At 36.0% G+C, this 20694-nt stretch overlaps 1 protein-coding gene and 1 non-coding gene across 12 annotated transcripts in view; one reads left to right on the top strand and one right to left on the bottom strand.

Moving 5' to 3' along the window:
* LOC126771012 (obscurin) overlaps window positions 1-20694 on the top strand; it is a 113930-nt gene that overhangs the window by 76713 nt on the left and 16523 nt on the right. For 8 of the 11 annotated variants that reach the window (XM_050490737.1, XM_050490710.1, XM_050490719.1 and 5 more), the window contains 27 exons: window positions 1497-2324; window positions 2537-2776; window positions 3259-3400; window positions 3551-3741; window positions 4865-4986; window positions 5653-5788; window positions 6203-6380; window positions 6593-6770; window positions 7097-7287; window positions 7800-7955; window positions 8233-8353; window positions 8464-8624; window positions 8964-9139; window positions 9284-9452; window positions 9838-9956; window positions 10621-11436; window positions 11559-11660; window positions 11855-12673; window positions 13606-13887; window positions 14164-14397; window positions 14714-14903; window positions 15210-15388; window positions 15607-15833; window positions 15927-16102; window positions 16276-16454; window positions 16736-16861; window positions 17667-17824. In XM_050490737.1, coding sequence (XP_050346694.1) covers window positions 1497-2324; window positions 2537-2776; window positions 3259-3400; window positions 3551-3741; window positions 4865-4986; window positions 5653-5788; window positions 6203-6380; window positions 6593-6770; window positions 7097-7287; window positions 7800-7955; window positions 8233-8353; window positions 8464-8624; window positions 8964-9139; window positions 9284-9452; window positions 9838-9956; window positions 10621-11436; window positions 11559-11660; window positions 11855-12673; window positions 13606-13887; window positions 14164-14397; window positions 14714-14903; window positions 15210-15388; window positions 15607-15833; window positions 15927-16102; window positions 16276-16454; window positions 16736-16861; window positions 17667-17824 — 6596 coding nt within the window. The remainder of the gene's footprint in view (window positions 1-1496; window positions 2325-2536; window positions 2777-3258; window positions 3401-3550; window positions 3742-4864; window positions 4987-5652; window positions 5789-6202; window positions 6381-6592; window positions 6771-7096; window positions 7288-7799; window positions 7956-8232; window positions 8354-8463; window positions 8625-8963; window positions 9140-9283; window positions 9453-9837; window positions 9957-10620; window positions 11437-11558; window positions 11661-11854; window positions 12674-13605; window positions 13888-14163; window positions 14398-14713; window positions 14904-15209; window positions 15389-15606; window positions 15834-15926; window positions 16103-16275; window positions 16455-16735; window positions 16862-17666; window positions 17825-20694) is intronic. The other 3 variants (XM_050490666.1, XM_050490674.1, XM_050490681.1) reach the window with 3 other exon arrangements.
* Trnae-cuc (transfer RNA glutamic acid (anticodon CUC)) lies at window positions 531-602 on the bottom strand. The gene has a single exon. It is a non-coding gene; the product is annotated as a tRNA-Glu (tRNA).

Here is a 20694-nt window from a genome sequence, read left to right as displayed (position 1 = left end):
GATATCACGTCATGAAGTATTTAGTAGGTACTAGCAGTGCGAACAAAGTTTTTAAACTCGGAGTTCGAAGCAAAATTAGATATAAAGAATATTTAAAACGAGCCATCAAAAAAATACATCTATATAAAAAAAAACTTTTATGTAAAGCCGAAATATATTTTCAAAATAAAATTTTACTTTTGTAATCATGATCGGATATCAGCTTTGGCTATCAGACCAATATTATAATACATATCTATCTGGTATTAGTGCACCTAAAGCAAGAACAGATAAAATAAAAGAAATCCTTTTCTTGAAATCTATAATTCAATAAATGCGGAAGTAACCCTGTCTATTTGCTTGCTTGTTACTTAAACACGTCTAGATACGAACCGATTGCAATGTAATCTATATATAAAAATAAACAACTAAAAAAACCCGAAACAACTCATATCAGAAATCGTAGGATAGAATAATCTTACTGCATACGATACATTATATTTCTCTTTTTTAAAATATTAATTTTTAAATAATTAATAAAAAAAAACCGATTCCGATACCGGGAATCGAACCCGAGCCTCCTGGGTGAGAGCCAGGTATCCTAGCCACTAGACCATATCGGATATGATATCGTAGTCTAAATTATAGTTCTTGTCCAAAAACATAATTATTGCGTAAGACTTTTTTTATATACGTCATAATAGAATGTTTTTTTTTTTTTATGTATTAACTTTAAATCAAGCAAAAATAAACTTGATATCTGTTTCATACGGGCTTGTCACTTCATACGTCATTTCATATTTTTAGTATTTTAAATGTTTATTACAGAATAATTTACATTAAAACCTAAATATAAACAAATAAAAATTATAACTAGCTATTGTACAAATCGTGAATGCATGAAATGGTGGTATGAATGCTAGCAACATTTCACTTTTAGTTAAAAATATGAACTTAGTGGGTAGTTAGAAACGTAATGCCAGTTTGTAACAATGTGTTACCTAGCTCAATAAACGTAATTCTGTTATATTCGTATTATTAAAAATATTTATATCAAAACCACCTCACCACATAAAAAGCGATAATATTATATATAGAATCAAATTAAAGTAACTGTGAATGCTGCTGGGCTTAGATAGCTTCGCCCTTTGAAAAAATAATTATATAAACTACATACATAAATACATAAAGAAATATTTATAATTAAAACATAAAATTAAAGCTTGTTTTTAACCATAAACGAAAACTAATAAAATACAGTCTGCATTTTAATCAGCACCAAAAGTGTAAGTGTGTTCAAATTTTGTGAGAATAAAATTTCTTTATAAAAATACCCACTGATATGATGATAAAATTATCCAAATCTTGTAAACCAGAATAAATTAAAGCAAAGTGTCGGAATTTTTCAGTTGATAATTGCGTGATAATATTAAACATCTTAAGTAGTTTGTACTTTTTATCTCCGATATTTTTTTATGATTATTACTAAAAGTATTGAAAATAAATTATATTCACAGAGTACTCCAGTAGCAGTCGTAAGTTATCAACTGGTGGTCGATACGAGTCATCTTCATACGACAGCACTGGTGCGTCCTCTTACCGTCGTGAGAGTGGCTCACGTCTAGAAAGTTCGCGGTACGAGGCAGGAGTTGCTTCAGAGGGTTCGGCTTCATCAAGATTCGAGTCTAAGTACTCTACTTCTAGTAAAACCGAAGGTGGTTCCAAATACGGAATCGAGACGAGCTACGATGACAAGGATGGCTCCAAGTATGCTATAGAATCCGAAAGCAAGTTGGACAGCATTGCGTCTAAGTACGGCCTCGGTTCCAACACCGAGAGTCAAGTTGAGGGAAGGACCAGTAAATATAGCATCGAATCCGGTTACGATGGCAGCTCCACCGACACGACCAGCAAGATTGATAGTATCGCCTCCAAATATGGTTTAGGTACAAATTCTGAGTTGCAAATCGAAGGACGCTCCAGTAAGTACAGCGTCGAAGCCAGCTATGATGGCAACTCTGCAGACACGACAAGCAAGATCGATAGCATTGCGTCTAAATACGGACGTAACTCGATTACTGACAGTGCCAAGATTGAGAGCCGGTCTACTAAATTGAATATCGAGACCAGTTACGACGGTGATATCAATGGGGATTCGAAAATCGAGTCGAGTTATACTAAAATAAAAAATGGCGATACAGCATCCCAGAAAAAATACTCTAAAACTAAAATTTCTAACGGATCAGTCACCGAAGAACGCGGTTCGACAAAATTGATTTCAAAAACGGAATCATCGGATGGGAAACCTATATTCGTGAAGACAATCGAAGGCCAGAACATCGAGCGTAAGTCGATAATGTAAAACAATCACTTCACGTTATAAGTAGACACACTTTAGCGCTTGTATATATGCTTTTAGTAATAACATACACACACACTCACGCCGTGCTAACGCTTCTATGTTCCCGCTTATGAATTTTTACGGACATAAATTCCGCAATCAATGTCGAATTTGTCTCGTAAGAATTCTCCGCGTAACAGTAGTTTGGATTCCCAGCTGGAGAAAACGCAATCTTCGAATGCGCGCTGCAGGATTCGGAAGCTAAAGTGACGTGGCTGAAGGACAACAAGCCTTTCAGCGATCGGCTCATGGATCGCGTTGTGATGGAGGAGAGTGAAGGCCGATACCGCCTCGAGGTGCTGCACTGCAGGGAAGATGATTCGGGCGTGTATACCGCGAGGGCGGAAAACGTAAACGGCAACGCACATTGCACCGCTCAGTTAGTCGTCCACGAGTGTGAGTTCTCTTTCCATACGGATTGACATGGTCCGTTGATTTTAGATTGATTTTGGCTTCAAATCGGGTTTAAATATTATATTTACACTTCTAATTCTTTACTTTTTGATTGGTCTATATTGAATTCCTATATTTTTATTGTACCTAACACTATTGCAATACGTCGTCTAAAATCAACAACCATATATTCAAATAAAAATGTCTATTTCAGAGTTTATATTTAGATAGAAATACTTAGATTTGATCACAATAACGCATGGTTCCGGCTATCATCAATTAAATCATCGTAAAGCGTATAACAAATTAGGCTCTATCTCTGTGTATAATTTTCCCGTTTTCGCCACTAGTCGTTTCGTCGTTTCTGTTTAGAAGTATGCATGTAACTGTGTCGTACTTTTGTTATAATATAATTACATTGAATTGAAGGAAAAGTCGTGTACAGAATTAAAATTGTCTAATAATGCATTTTTACGGTGTTATAGTGACGCCAGAGGAGAGAAAACAGAGAAACGCTCTAAATGCGCCTTACTTTATAGTAGCGCTCAAGGATACTGAAATAATGATGAACACCTACCTTCGCTTTATGGTCAAAGTCAAGGGCAACCCTAACCCAGAGGTCAAATTGTAAGTATATCATTCATACGCACTTGTATGCTTACAAATTTGGAATTGTGTAAACAATGTGACAATTTTGAGTTTCCATTATAGAGCATTTTTTATAAAAAAATTACAAGTATAATTAATATTTACAATAATCTTTTTTAATTTAATCAGCTACCGTGACGGTAAGGAAATCGTGACGTCGTCAACGGAAGAACGAGTGAACATCGTACGTACGCGCGCCGAGCGGGGCTGCTACGAGCTGGTGATTGCGGACGTGCTCGCTCAAGACGCCGGCCGGTACTCGTGCCGCGCCCTCAACGAATATGGTGACGTCACGTCCGAGGCTCTCGTTACTGTCGTCGGTAAGTTCTAAGATTGATCTGGGTAATCGCATGTTCATATAAACTTCGCGCGTACTGAAGAGCAAGTCTATATGTTATAGTTTATACCTAAGTCTCAAAATAAATTCCAAAACATACAATAAATTATTATATTCCCTCACTAAATTCGCAGACAAGTATTGGTACAGTAATGTAATGCAATTAAATCATCTGCTGCTTATAGAACGACGCATAACGGCATTTAAAAAGATACGATTCAAATTAAGTACGATTCCTCTTTTTAAATTTATTTTCAATAAGTTGGCAAATGGGCCACCCGATGGTAAATGGTCACTAACGCCCGTAGACTGTAACGCACTGAAATAAATATTAACTTTTCCCTTAAATCGTCAATGCGACACCAACCTTGGGAACTAAGAATCTGTCTTTAGTTACTGTTAATTGGTTAATTTACTGGCTAATATTTTAAAAAATAAAATTTAAAAAAAACACTGCAATAAAATTGCATTTAAGCTTAGTATTAATAAGGTTAATATTAATGTTGATAAAAGCCATAATTTGTTTTTCTTTGATTTGTGGCATTTATTTCGTTTTTATATTACGTATACAGGTTATACTACCACAAACCTAATAAATATCATCTTACGTAATAGTATGATTACAAGTTAAATCGATATATTTTTTGGAAAAACAAAATCACAATCAAAACTTATGTACATAGCATATGTATATGTAAATATTTTCATCCACTTTTACATAGTTTTACTTTAGTTTCAAATTAAACCCTGACCTTGAAATCGTTTCCAAACCTGAAACAATCATCTTATACAGTTTGATACACTGATTACACGAACAGTCTGCTGTTCGAAAGTTGTCGCTATAGCAAAATAATTTGACAATATTCGTAGGCGCCCGTTATTACATGACTGACATACATATGTCTCGTAACACAGATCTTGCAAGGATGTTTGGACCGAATCCAATGTTTGTTTATGAGATAGTTACGATCTATATATAATTGCGGCTAAATTGGTGCCGCACGGGATGATTTAAATGTTATTTTGTTATCTGCGAATGTGATGCGGTTATACGGGTTGTATTAAAGTACTAAACTTTATTTGTTTAAAAATGTCGTCTCTTACAGACGATAAGAACATTTTCGGTGAACTACCTCCGGGCGGAGAAGGGCTACTGGCGAAGGGAGAGAAGGCCACCTTCACATGGAAAAAGGATGGGGTGGATTTCGACCCTGAGGAGAGGTTCAAGGTTTGTATACATTCTGAAACAAGTCATCCTAATTAATGTCAATATATCATACAAGTCAATAATTTTATCGAATGATAATTTTAAATTTAATTCTTATCACCCACTGGGATTTTAATTTCAGATAAAGGTTTTTTTACAATTAATTTTTAGATGTAAACAGAAATTGAACATACCTTTGGACGAAAATCTTATTTTATAAATATCCATGTATGAAAACTTATTCAAATATTATCAGGCAAATTGTTCTTCAGAAATGACATTAATTTATAATTATACTTGACTGTTCTTGCGCTCGTGAATTGTGTAACTGCGCGTCCCGGACGCGCAACATTGACATGAAACGTCATGGCCTGAGCTAGGTTACAATGTTATGAAAAAAGAAACTATTATTCAAGACTCGATATAAATACTATCCATGTTAAAAACAATGGAAAGTATTATTTTATGTACAAGAATCCTATATTATTTGTGGAAAACTACCAAAACTGCTTACACTATAGTGTCATCCTTGGACTTATTATTAAATATTTTATCAGTTTTTCCAGAATATGGCTTCCACTATCAATATTTTTATATATATTTGATACAATACTTTGGTATTAGTACTTGGAGCCGTCTGTTGTCACAAATAAAACCAATACTAAAAACGCTAAAATCTTATATCAGGTCTTGCTTGAAGACGATGAAGACTCGTTGGCACTGGTGTTCCAACACGTCAAGCCGGAGGACGCCGGCCTCTACACGTGTGTTGCCAAAACCAGCACTGGAAACATATCCTGCTCGGCCGAGCTCACTGTACAGGGTGTGTAAACATAATGTTTACTCAAGAATGTTTTCAATCGTCTAAAGATTAAATCTTCTTTTCATATATTCTATTTAAAAGTTTCAAACAAAATACATCGGTTATTATTTCAAATTAATATATTTGAAGAGCGCCAATATGGCTTAGTGTATGGAACACATTTTAACAAAAAGGGTCACATCCAGGCAAGCATAACAGTTTTCAAATTGTGTGTATTTTTTTGTTTATAATTCATCTCGTGCTCGACCAGCATGTGTGGAATAACTTGTGACACTTGTATTCACGTAACGTAATCAGAGCAGCTTTGTGGTAATATAGTTGTTACCTTCTACTTCAGAGTCGCGATTTACGGGCTTGCGTTTTCAACAGTAATATTGTTTACTACATATCAATGACATAAATCATTGTATTCAGGAGCTGTGAACTTCTTACACCGAGAACCTCAAAAGCCGCAGCTAGTGATTGAGCATCGCGAGGCCATCGTTTCTAGTGGAGGCTCAGCAATGCTAGAGCTGGTTTGCAAGGGCTACCCCAAGCCTACCGTCGTCTTCAAACACGATGGCAAGGTGGTGGAGGCAGACACTAGGCATAAGTAAGCCAAAAATAGGAGTTTATAACTGAAAAAAATAAAATGTGTACTTATTGTATTAATAATTATATGTTTTGGTGTTACGAAACCAAATTAAACAATAGACGTCGGTCTATAATTGAACTGAATTGAAGCGGAAAGAACAAAACACGCACCAGTTGGTAATAAATTAGAAGAAAAAATTAAGAAAATTAACATTAAATGTTTTTTCCAAGGTTCCTCCACGAAGACGACGAAAGCATGTCGCTGGTTATAAAGAACGTGACCTCAGCGGACGCCGGCGAGTATCACGTAACCGCATCTAACGATCTCGGAGAGGATACTACCATTATGAACCTCGTTGTCAAGGCCCCGCCGAAGATTAAGAAGAAAATAGAGAACCAAACCTGCATGGTGAGTCATTGCACTTGTCGACTGTAGTGTGTGATATTATTAATGAATATCTTTGTTTTATCAAACTTTACACATATATTTGCAAGTTGTACATGTTTTTGTAGAGACATTGAAACGAAAATGACAGTTCTTGTTTTGATACGATAATTTTAAGTCAATTGCAAAAGCTAGCAACGATACGATAAAATTTTGCAAACCGTTTGTATCATAAAATAATGGCTAGTAGTATAGCAGTATTATTACATTTATAAAACCAACTTTTAGCCTTTTCCTTGCCTGTTCTGACAGATTCTGTCTGACTATTTATTGATAAATATTTTTCTTAGGCGGGCTCCACCCACGAAGTAATCATCGAAGTGGAGGGCTCTCCATCACCAGATGTTAGCTTTTACAAGGATGGTGTGGAGATTAAGTCCTCTGAGAGGATCACCATCGTAAAAGAATCGGAGGAGATCTATAAAATCATTATCAAGGACACCAAGTTAACCGATACTGGATCTTATTCTGTTGTTGCTAAGTGAGTTTAAGTAATTACTTACACCAATAGTAATATGTGTGCTTTCAACACACATATTACTATTAATTATTATTAGCAAGCAGTGTTTACTGGTGGTAGGGCTTTGTGCAAGCTCGTCTGGGTAGGTACCACCCACTCATCAGATATTCTACCGCAAAACAGCAATACTTGATATTGTTGTGTTCCGGTTTGAAGGGTGAGTGAGCCAGTGTAATTACAGGCACAAGGGACATAAAATCTTAGTTCCCAAGGTTGGTGGCGCATTGGCTATAAGCGATGGTTGACATTTCTTAGAATGCCAATGTCTAAGGGCGTTTGGTGACCACTTACCATCAGGTGGCCCATATGCTCGTCCACCTTCCTATTCTATAAAAAAAAAAAAAAAAGCAATACAACCAAGTATATCTGATAAAAATGTAAATTAATAGAAATAAGCTCAGTAGCCAATGTTCAATTAGTTGACGTTTTACTTATATGAATGATGTGGACGATGATAAATCAATCGCCACCAGGAACGAGGTGAACCAGTGCTCGGACTTCTGGCAGTGGCACGTGACGTCACCGCCCAAGATACTGCAGATGCTCGGCGGAGAGCGCTCGTGCGGAGAGAACGACAGCGTGACCTTCGAGGTGCGCGCAGAGGGCGACCCCGCACCCACTGTCACTTGGTGAGTATATACTGGAACGTTGATATATTACAAATAAATCTACTGTTATAACATAGGTCTATTTAAGATCTGATTTTATAATCTTGATGAAATACATATGCATTGAATACAAATATATAATATTAATCTAACAATAATAATAATTATGACCACTAAACTGTGTTTTTGGATAGAAATAACTATTTCACAATCGCTTCCTTCTTTCTCTACCATATTATTTATGATTATTTGAAGCAGGATATGTGAGCGAGTAGGGACTTACTTAAAATTATTTCAGGTACAAAAACAAGACCGAGCTAAAGGAGTCCTCCGCGATCAAGATCACATCATCAGGCGAAGCTCACAAACTAGTCATCACTTCGGCTGCGCGCGCGGACTCAGGGGAATACTCATGCGAGGTTAGCGAATATTATGTATAGTTCGTAAAATTGCAAAGTTTTTTTTATTTAGTTATTTTAATAAATAATTTCCCAAATAAAGTAAGATTAATACTGATGTTGCCATTTAGATCCGCAACGTGCACGGCAGCGCCGCCGACGCGTGCGCGCTGCACGTGCGGCGCGCGCCCCGCTTCACGCGGCGCCTGCGCGACGCCAGCGCCGCCGAGGGCGACGTCGACGTCGAGTTCACCGTGGACGTCGACGCCTACCCTCAACCCAACGTCAAATGGTTCCCTTCCTATATTTACACCGATATTTGATCAATCCTCCATACGGTATTATATTAGCAGAAGTCTAATTTTGATGTGATCGTAGTGAGGTTTTTTAGCTCCTAAATTTTATTCGAAATGATTTAAAATAGTTGTATTGGCCGAGATATCAAATCGAAGAACAAAAGCGATTAATTCAGACTTAGATTACAAGTACAGTTTATTGCAATTCTTGTGGCAATAGTGTCGTTAAATGTGACGTGATCATTCACCGTTTACCTATTATATTTATTTATTCAGGCTGAATAGATATCAAATTGCTCGATATCCAAGTTTTTAATTAACACCATCGTAAACAGGTACTTAGGGGATGTGGAGATAACTGAGAAGAAGTCTGTGTATACGCGCTTGGACAACGGCAGTACGCACAAGCTGATTCTCAAAGAAGTTACAGCGGAAATGTCCGGGCAGTACACCTGCAAGGTTTCCAACGAATTGGGAGAGGATTCCTGCCAGGCTACCTTCACTGTCAACAGTGAGTTTTTATTATCTATCTTTGTTGTTACATTTTTAGTCTAAAAACAAACAAATTATATATGCATTTTAAATAATGTTGTTCAAGTTTTGTTTAAAAATATAAAGTTTTTAAAGCGAAAATTATATTATTTACTCTGAACAGGAAAACCTCGCATTACAAAGAGCTTGGTAGACATGACGGTGGACGTGGGACAGACACTGAAATTAGAAGTCGAGGTGGAAGGCTGCCCCGAACCTAAGATCAAGTGGTACAAGGATGGAAAAGAGGTGACAACAGATGCCAGGATTAAGATTGAAAGAGATACCCAAAGGTGAGTATGCTGTGAATAACAATTATTTTTTCGTAAATTTAGATGAAACGTTCTATTTATTTTTAAGCGTATTCTCATAGTCAAAAACTTTAAAAGAAAAAAAAACATTATATTTTAATATTGACAATAAGTTTTAGTCGAAAAAAAAATTGTAAGAAACTCCTCGATTTTAAGGATTAACAGAACAATAGAATAAGTATAATATGGATTATTCATATCTAATACTCTTTAATAGACCTTTTTCTCATATTATGATTTTAAATTATATTTCTAATTTCAATTTCATGTATCGCTTTTTTTATCATTGATCAGAGGTTAGAGAGAGAGAGTTATATTTTCCACTATTCACTTGAAATACAAATTGTCAATACATTGATATCCTCAGGCTGGAGAATTACTTCCTGACGGTGACGCTGGTGAAGGAAGAAGACGGTGGTGAATATGAGGTGCGCGCAGACAACGAGATGGGCAGCGTGGCCTGCAAGAGCACCGTTACTGTGCACAGTAAGTACCATAAAGACACACACACGCAACACGTGATAGTTGAAAAAGTATATTTAAACAAAACACATAAATTGTTAATAAAAAATACTTTGACGTAAAACAATACTTATGATTTTTTATTTGATACATAACGATTTAAAGTTCTTAAGTATAAATAAAATTATTATTTTTGGATAACCTTACATTAAATGCATTAATTTAAATTACATTTGGAATTCATATATGTAATAGTATATATTGTAAAGTCACACTTCCAGTTTAATAAAACCTTTCACACAAACACGACAACAGTCTGGTAAAGTATAAGTTAGACAAGCCAATAACCGGGACGCCCACGTAAACAATCCGGCTCGTGATAGACACGGATTAGAGAAATAGGTACAGTAGTAGATAAAATTAACGTATTTTATTGGTAAATTAGACGATTACTGCATTGCACGTTTTAGTTTTACATACTTTATTATGTCCCCTTGTAACGGGAATTTCGTAGAATAGACATATAACAATAATCCATCGAAACATTCACTGGACATGAATGTTCTCGTGTGTACCACATTTTGCACAAAGCATCCAAGCACTTTAATCTTACCCAAATTTGTGACGTCAGTAATACTCGTCACCTTGATTAATCCTTATTGTTACCATATTTCATTGTGTTCGATAGCGAAAGAAGTTCATTCGAGATTCAAAAAAGAAAGCTTAGTTGAAAATGAAATCGAAGATGACAGCAAGGTAAAGAAACAGCAAATAGACGATATGGAAGATACGAAGAAAACCGCAAAAAAAGATAAAACAAAACCTGAGAAGGTAGAAGAAAAATCTTTGGTAGATGAAATCGATGCCACATCCAAAACTGTAACGATTGAACAGGTAGAACAATCATCTCCAGATAAAGCTACGAAGGTACGCACTGAACCTGAAGAAATAGAAGAAAAGTCATTCTGGGACGATGTAAACGACGACGGGAAAGCCAAATCTGTCAAAAAAGATGATGTTAAAGCAACACCAAAAAAAGCAAAAACTGCACCAGAAGAAATAGAAGAAAAGTCGTTTTGGGATAACGTAAACGATGATGGAAAAATAAAATCTGCCAAAATAGATGATGTTGAATCAGCCCCAAAAAAGGTGAAAAGAGAACCAGAAGAAATTGAGGAAAAATCATTCTGGGATGATGCAGGCGACGATGGAAAAACCAAATCAGTGAAATTAGATGATGTTGAAACTACACCAAAAAAAGCAAAAAAATCCATAACAGAGCCAGAAACCGCCGAAATCAAAGTTTGGGATGAAAACCATAACGAGCAAATTAAAAAACCCGTTGTTGAAGAGGCTAAGGCAGAGACGCAAAAGGGTGACAAAGACACCACTAAGCCGGAAGTGATTGAAGAAGTGACAATCGCAGATGAGTTGAAATCCGCAAAACGCAAGTCCATTAAAAAACAATCCGTTAGTGAAGAGCCATTAAGTGCTGAAAGTGAAGGTAAAAAACGCGCTTTGAGCTTCTTGACTCGCATACAGCTTCTAGACCGCAAACTCACGTTTTTCACAGTGTTGCATGCCCTTGTGTTTTTTTAACATCCAAGTGTGATTTGTTATGTTTAGGCCGAGTTTTCGAAACGGTAACAACGTTCAAGTCGGGCGATGATGGTTCAATTATTGTGTCTAAAGTGAGCAGCACTCGATCACACGGCGCCATTATCACAGGTTAGTACGAAGCTTATCTCCTTTTCTTCCCATTTTTAACTACATTGTCAGTAGAATATCTAACTGTCGTACTAAATTGCTATAATTATTTAAAAAATAAATAATCATAACCACGCGTAATTCATTGCATGATCGATACAATCTAAACAAAGATATGTTTCGAAATTTCGATGTAATAATATTTTAACTGGTAGGTCCAGCCGAAATGCGCACTTTACACAAAATGACTTCAAGTGCCGTGTATTATGATGAGGATGATGAATGTGATAGAAAAATTGTCAAACCTAACACGCCACATACAACTTCTTTAGAAGTTGAAGAAATTGCTAGTCACAGTTACTATATGTCTGAAATAGGACATTATACAATACCAGACCATATTAGAAGAGGTACGTATGGTATTATTGAGGAACCGCAGACTGATTCCGACGTAGAAACCAACTCTAGGTACGGTAGACCATTAGGTAACAGAACAGTATCTATTATGTCAATGTCCGAGGACGAAATGAGCTGGCACAACGACTCACTCTCACGCGAAATATCTATAGAAGATCTCTCAAAATCTATCTTTGATATTGACGAAACAAGAAAAGTTTTTAGCAAAGACTCATATGTGCGGCAATCATCTTTCAAAGAAGATTACTTCACAGACCAAGGTGACGAAGAAACCATAATATTGAATGAAAAAAGCCATAAAATATTTGAAAACGATATCACTGAAAAACTCATTCAAATTTCGAAAGAATTTGACGAAAACGAATTCAAACAAGTCGAAAACAAAATAAACGATGTGAAAAATCGTATTATAGAAGAACTAGTTTTAGGCCCTAGTAAAAATGTTGATAACATAACTAAAGATGTGGCGGAAACTACAGTAGAAAGAAGGAAAAAAACTAGCACTGGTTTATTTATTGTCGAAGAAGAAGCAGACGGTGACATTGCAGAGCTTTTAAGACGTAGCCAGAGACAAAGGAGCATTTTAGACGATATAATTAACAAGGAAGACGAAAAAGGTAATAGTCAAGTAAATACAATTTACTATGAGAGGAAATATTGACGCGCGCGGCTGAAATGATATTAAAGTAACGCTACGCTATGTTCGTCCGGAAACATAACATCTTCTACATGTTGCTTTTAATTAAATATTGATTTAAAATCAAAGCAACCGCTTTCTTTGTCTAACTGTCTGATATTTTCTTCCTTAATTTTAACGTTACATCGTTTTCATATTAAGTATATAATCAAGTTTGGCAGTCTGATTCATAAGAAAGTATCAGACTTTTCAAAGTTACCAAAGCAAATCTCTACTGTGTCTGTACTAATGTTCTGTCGTATGTTTGTTTTAGCACGCATGCGTAATAACATTTCCTTCTGGCATACTAATACTTGGGTCCCACTCCGTCGAAGATGGTAAACTGCAACAACTACAAAATTAAGGTACACATTATTTTATAAAAGATGGTTTGCGTGCACGGCATTTACGCTTTTGTGTGTCTTCGTATATGAATCATAATTCCCTGACATCAATGGCTAAAATGGTACGTAATTACACTATACATCACACGATTCAAATAAAACAAAACAATTTACTCACAGGTAAGTCCGTTTAAATTCAACTGCGATAACTGCTGTATATATATCGCCGAAAATATTAAAAAATGTATATATTTTGAGTTATTCTTAAGGCTTCAATATTTTGTAAATTTGTGTTATTTATATATGATTGTTTTAAATTTATACTCCTCCTCCACAAAATAAATTGATCCAACTTCCCTTTTTTTGGTTTCATATATTTCCATTCCAATGTTCCATTTATAATCTAATATTTAATTGTCCGATCAAAATAAATAATCCTAGATTCCTATAGTACACATAATTTAAAAATCCATAACAATTGAAAACAACACTTTATTCCAGAAATCTTACTGAATATATTATCTTGCAGCACCCCCCAAACTCAAAGAGAGCAGCATGAAGGATGGACACACTTACGAGTCCCTGCCTATGGTGTACACGGTCGAAGCCTCTGGTACCCCGAAGCCCACAATCCGCTGGCTTCACGACGGTCAGGAAGTGAAACCTAATGGCAGGGTCCACATCTCAAATATTGGTGATCTCTATAAACTGGAGATCGACACTGTGGATTTGAAAGATGCTGGCAATTGGCAGTGCGAAGTTATTAATGATCTTGGCAAGCAGACACTTCAGGCAGAACTAACAGTTTCGCGTGAGTATTGAAATATTTATAAATAAATATTAACTGGTATATAAGTACAATAATAATAAATCTTCGAGTAATGCACTATATATATAACTATTGTTTAGTCTTAGCTGGAACACTTAAATAATTTAATTAAAATATATTTATAACTACGTAAAATCTTAAAGCTTGAGTATTACTTGTTTACTATACCACTATAATTTTATCTCATCATATCTCAAATGTATATAGTTTTCATATGTCAACGTCATGCAGTCCATAACTCTAACGTAACTCTCTCAGCCGTGGCGGACCTCCGCAAGCCTATCTTCACTGCCCCCTTGGAAGCACAGCGCGTGATGCAGCGGGAGCCCGTTACGCTGAAGGCAGTATGCACTGCGGACCCACTCCCGCACGTGGCCTGGTTGCTTAACGGCAAGGAACTAACTCCGGATGCGACACTCGTTGTCAATGAGGAAAGTAAAGAGCTGGATCATGGCATAAAAGAGTGCACCTTCACGCTGCACATACCAACTGGTAAGTTCTTTATAATCAGTAGATGAAATTAAATTTAAATCAAACGCTGTTCTTAATCTGATACCATACGTATTGAGTGTATCTTTGACTCAAATGCTCAATTTTTTTTTTTTATAGCTATAAAGCTAGATTTAATTTTATTGCCTTATGTTACTATTTTTTTTTAATATTATTTACAAAAAACATTAATTAACCTATATCATAGGCTATAACTCATGTTACTGAAACACTTGTCAACTGTAATAAATAAAAAGTCTAGCACCAAGTATAAAATGTCATCTCAATATTCTTTAAATGCAACATCTTATGCTTTCAGGTCGACACACAGATACGGGTATATATACTGTACAAGCGAAAAACAAGTACGGTATCGGCGAGAGTTCTGCACGGCTGGATATACTTTTGCGGCCTGAAGTAGAACCTCTGAAGGATATAACCATTGTGCCCTTCGAGGAGACTACTTTCATCACCAAAATTCGCGCGAATCCCGTTGCTGAGGTGAAGTGGTGAGTGAACTAATGTCATCTTGTATTCTAGTTCTGTATGAAGCGGTTTTCAAAAAATGTCAATGTCTACGTTTAAGATCTGTTAATTTTTATTATTAAAATATTGCTTAATTAAGTGTTACAATTTTAAGAAATTAATTTGTCCAATTTCTTTTTTATATGCAGCTTTTAAAAATACAGAGTAATTATGTGTGTGAAAAATAGAAAGAAATATATTTGTTTTAGTATGACAAAAGAAGTTAACAATTACAAATACATATAAAATTAAAACAACATTAAATAGATATGTCTGTCTTGCTATTTTAGGAGTAAGGATGGCTACGTCATTCAGCCGTCAACGCGCCATGAAATCATCGAAGACCGTGAAGCAGAAACTTTCAAGTTGGTGATAAAGAACGTGGGACTGGAGGACGCTGGTCAATACACCGTCACCGCCACTAACGAAATTGGAGAAACCACCCAGCAGGCTAGACTTAATGTGCACAGTTAGTAATATTTCGTTTTTAGTAATTGTCAATGTTTCTTCAGCCATTTTTATTATAACAAACATTTATTTTATGTTCGGAAATAAGCTGACTTATCCTTATAACAATAATAATAGAATTTGGTTTAATTAGTTTAAATATTTAAGTTTTAGGAGTATTTTTATATTTAGTATAAAATTGTTGTGACGTTTTAAAATATATTTTGATTTTTATTACAGCTGACAAGCCAACATTCGTACGTCCAATCCAGAAGCAGATCGTTAAGGACTACGATGACTGTACACTAAGAGTGCGGTGCGATGGCGTACCTAAGCCCCAGGTGAAGTGGTTCCTCAATGGCAAGGAGGTGGTCAACGACGACAGACACACGGTCACCACCGAGGTGGGCGGACAGGTGGACAGCGAACTGGAAATCAAGCACTTTGGAGCTAGTGATGCTGGCAAGGTTAATATTACTTTTTTAGGTTATATGATAAATAATGAATTAACATTTTGTTTAAGTTCATAACATTGGGATAAACTTTTCTGTTTTCAATAGTACACAGTCCGTGCAATGAGTGTTTCGGGAGAGGCGGAGTGTGAGGCAATGATCACCCTCGCTCAGATCCCACCTGGCTTCTCACACAAGCTGGACCGGCAGAAGGACGTGGATGAAGGGGAACCTTTGGAACTGAAGGCCAAGGTCGATGGCAGTCCCATACCTACTGCGAAATGGTACGGTCTTTGTAAAGATAACGCTCATAACTACATTATGTGTTAAATGTTTTATTTTATTCGGGAAAATATATCTTCGTGTACGAGGTATACAATTTTAATTACATCTATAGTTGACAGTTGCTGTTAAAAGTATACATAGTATATTATATCTTACGTGTGTTTGTATAAAGGTTCAAAGATGGGGCAGAGCTTTCTCCGGACGATTCACACATCAAGCAAACAGTTCTGCCCGACGGCACGGTGAAGCTGAGCATCGAACACGTTACCCCTTCGGACTGCGGCGCCTACAAGTTGGTCATCAACAACCCCAGCGGAGAGCACATGGCCATTTGCGCCGTAGCCGTTAACCGTGAGTTGTAAAAAATAAATCTTCGACGGAAAACTAAGTAATTGAAAAAATGAAGTTAAAAATAAGATTGTACCACCAGCATTGTAGTAGTGCGCAATACTTTAGCGGCTGTTTGAAACTGGCTTAAAATTCAGTTTCTAATGACTCACTTCTACTAATAATAGATTATATAAGATATAATAAAATAAAAAGGTAAAACTCAGGTATCATTCTCATCTTGGAAATAATAGTAGATTACTTTGCCTGACTCATAAATACCGTCACTTTGTTTTGTTTCCTAGCAACGCCTCGTAAACCCTCATTCAGTCAAGAGTTGGAGGATGTTAAAGTGGTCGTAGGTCAACCCGTCCAGCTGCAGGCCAGAGTTATGGCTTTCCCTGCGCCTGAGGTCAAGTGGTTCAAAGATGGTAAGTACACTCTGAGCAGTTGAACAGACATTTATAATGCAAAATATGTAACAATTAAATATATAATTGAAAAACAACAATATCATCTCACTTATGGCATCACCAAATGAAACACCGTCATAATTTGCTTCGGTAGAAGAGAACAAATGAGAAGATTGAATACGTGTTGCTACTCTTACTATATAAGTTTATGTGTATCACAGAGATATCTAGCTCTAAGTCATGGAATTTGAAGAAAGAAAGAATGAAAGAAAGAAAAGTTTATTGGCATCAGTGTCATATTGCAGCCAATATATCCAATAATTGACTCAACCTATAACGTAACATACTAGACCTAAATTTAAAACTTAGAGTTCTTTATACCTGTATTTATACTAAAACAAAGAGGAACCTGTTAACTTCTGTTGTAATAGTGGTATATATATAGCCGAGATGGCCCAGTGGTAAGAATGCGTGATCGTAACTGATGATTGTGGGTTCAAACTCGGGCAAGCACCACTGAATTTTCATGTACTTAATTTGTGATTATATTTTGTCTCGTGCTATACGTTGAAGAAAAACGTAGTGAGGAAACCGGCATGTGTCTAATTTCACTGAAATTCTGGAATATGTGTATTCCACCAACCCGCACTGTAGCAGCGTGGTGGAACAAGCTCCAACCTTCTTCTCAAAAAGGGAGAGGAGGCCTTAGCCCAGCAGTGGGACATTCATAGGCTGTTACTGTAATAGTGGTAACCTCTGCAGAAGATAACATATATCCATGCAGCTTTAAAATGTTTGCTAATTGAATTCGTTATGTTCCAAGGTGTCCCGGTCCGCCCGAGCCAGGCGGTTAACTTCATCAACCAGCCAGGTGGCGTGGTGGGACTCAGCATCGACAGCTGCCGGCCCGAAGATGCCGGCGTCTACTCACTCATCGTCACTAACAAACTAGGCGAGGTCGCTTCCAAGGCTAAAGTTGAGGTAACTCTATAGCTCTACCCCGTTGCCAGCCAATTTTATTGGTATTCATCGAACTAAGTTATAAAACTGCATAGAATAACACAACTTGAAATTGCTATACTTATAATATTTTAAGTAAACGTAAAAGCAATAGTATAGTATAGTATAGTATAGTATAGTAAGCCTTTTATTCCACATTAAATGCTTACAGTTCAAATGTTTCTTAGTCGTGTTAGTATATATTTTAAATTATTAATCTAGTGTTAGTGTGGTTAGTTATTATCTTGTAATGTGGATCGAAGATTGAGTGAAGGCCTCCTCTTTCTCCTTCCAGAATCCTCTATCTCTGGCCAAAATCATCCAGTCTTGTCCCGCTTTCTTAACAATATCATCAGCCCACCGTTTTGTTGGTCTGCCGATGCTTCTTTTCTCAAATGGCCCCTTCCAGCATGTCACTTTTATTATCAATCTATTGTGTTTAAGATATATAAGATATCTTGAGATATGACCAGCCCATTGCCATTTTAATCTTAAAGCCTGTGTTAAAGCATCCGTTTCACTTAGTTTTTTGCCCGATGACTTCTGACCATATTTTATGTATTTGTCTAATGTTAAGTGTACTTCTCTCCATTGATCTCTGTGTTGTCCTTATTTTGTCTATCACTTTATGTGTCTAAGCCCATGTTTGACAGCCATACAATAAGCTGGGTAGAAGACAGGTATCAATTACAGTTTTTTTAATAATTGATGTATAATCTCCTTTTAAAATTTCCTTTAGGGACCAGACTTTGTTCCAAGTTATTTTACATCTCCTTTCTACATCTTCTTCATTATTCAATTTACTGAAAGATACCTGTTTACCCAAGTATATGTATTACCGTTTGAACTGATAGGAAGACGTTGGTTATTTGTGATTATTTTTATTTTGGAGATGTTCATTTCTAGTCCAACCCTAGCACTTTCTTCGGCAAGCGAATGTATCATTATTTCGAGTTCCCTAGGTGTTTCGACAAGTACAACGATATCATCTGCGAATCTCAAATAGCTCAGATAAACGCCACCTATATTCAACCCCTTGGTTTTCCAATCTAGTTTTTTAAATACACTCTCTAGAACCGCGATACATAGTCTTGCGCTTCGTTAATATCTGATGATATTCTTTTTAAGATTATCGATGCAAAAAGCTTGTATTAAGAAATCAATAGACTTATCGGTCTGTAGTTGCCTACATCTAGAGGATTGCCTTTTTATATAAGAGTATAATGTCAGATGAACACCATTGTTTTGGCACAATTTCTGTTTCTAATATGAGGTTAAACAGTTGTGTGAAGTGGTTAAGTAGAATAGGTGTAGCATGTTTAAGCATTTCATTACTTATCCTATCAGGTCCTGGGCTTTTTGCACTTTTTAACAGTTTGATATGTTCGTATACTTCGCGTGCTTCTATTGGAGGAATACTTTTTGTGTTAGGAATATAGTTTACTATATCTGCAATGTTTTTCTCTTGATTTTTTTTTTTGTAAAATTCTTTGTTGAAGTTAGTTGCCTGGTTTATTATGTCCTTTCTAGATTTTGTCTCATTTCTCTTAGTTTCTAGTTTTTGTATCCACTTTTTATGTAAGCTTAATTCCTTAAATGCTCTTTTAGTGCCTTTAAGCTTATTAAATATTTTGGGTTATAATGGCTTGTCTATGTATTTTATATGTCTTGTCTATGTCTTTCTTTATCTCTTTGTTGGTTTGTTTAAATATTTACCTAAGTTCTCTTTTCATCTCCTTTGTTTTGTTTTTTGTAGATATAAGTTCGGTGCGTCTTTTTATTAATGATACTGTACTGTCGCTAAATATTTTTGCTTTTTCTGTTCCCTTTTTGTGTAATGCAGAGTCGAGCTTGAAGTTAATCCTTGTGCTATAGTGTCATAATAATCTTGGACATCTATTGGCTCTTCTGATTTCTTCTCAAATTCGTAAGATTTTAGGTTGTCTGTCAATGCGTTGATGTTAATGTTATTTTCTGTAATCATACTCAAATACCCTATGTATTTGAGTATAACTTGAAGTTCTTTCTGCTTTTTTCGGGACACTTAATCTAACTGTAGCTCTTAGAAATCTATGATCAGAGGAGAAATTTATATTATTCAGTATTTCGAAGTTGGTCACCAATTAAGGAATGTTTGCCATTATGAAGTCAATTTCGCTTCTGTGTCCATGATCTGGGGATTCTCAAGTCCAAATTTTATTTGATTTATTTTTAAAGTATGTATTTATTATAGACAGTCTGTACTCAAAGGCATATTCTACTAGTTTCGTGCCTCTTTCGTTCCTTAGTCCATAACCGTATTTACCCATTACAGGGTGTTCTCCAGTTTTGGGTTGTCCTATTTTGGCATTGAAGTCGCCAAATACTTTCTCAACGGCTAAATCATGTGCTATTGCAAGATCATTGTATAGTTTTTTAATTTCTTCGTTACTTGAGCATTTTGTAGGCGCATACACTTAAATAATGGATAAGTTAAGGTTTTCAAATTTTAATTGCAGTAATGCCACCCTTTCTGAGATGCCAGTGAAATTAGTTATGTTGTTTTCAGTGCCCTTTTTATCTGGAAACCTACTCCATATAATCTTTTTGTTTGTCCAATGTAGCATAAAATGCAATCATTATATTCTTCGATGTTGCATCCCATTCTTCTTACTTCTGAGAGTCCTATTACATCGTAATGTATATTTTCCAATGCATATGATAATTCTAAATATTTTTCTGTAGATGACAGTGACCTTACACTGTATGTACAAATCTTTAAAATATTCCCTTTGTGTTTTTTTGGTTTAATAGATTTATTAGATTTATGGTGGTGGTGGTCTAATTTCCCACGTGGACCAAACGGCTTGGGA

This window comes from Nymphalis io, chromosome 1 (genome assembly GCF_905147045.1).
Source record: "Nymphalis io chromosome 1, ilAglIoxx1.1, whole genome shotgun sequence".
Taxonomy (NCBI): domain Eukaryota; kingdom Metazoa; phylum Arthropoda; class Insecta; order Lepidoptera; family Nymphalidae; genus Nymphalis; species Nymphalis io.
This window is presented reverse-complemented; position numbering and strand designations above follow the sequence as displayed.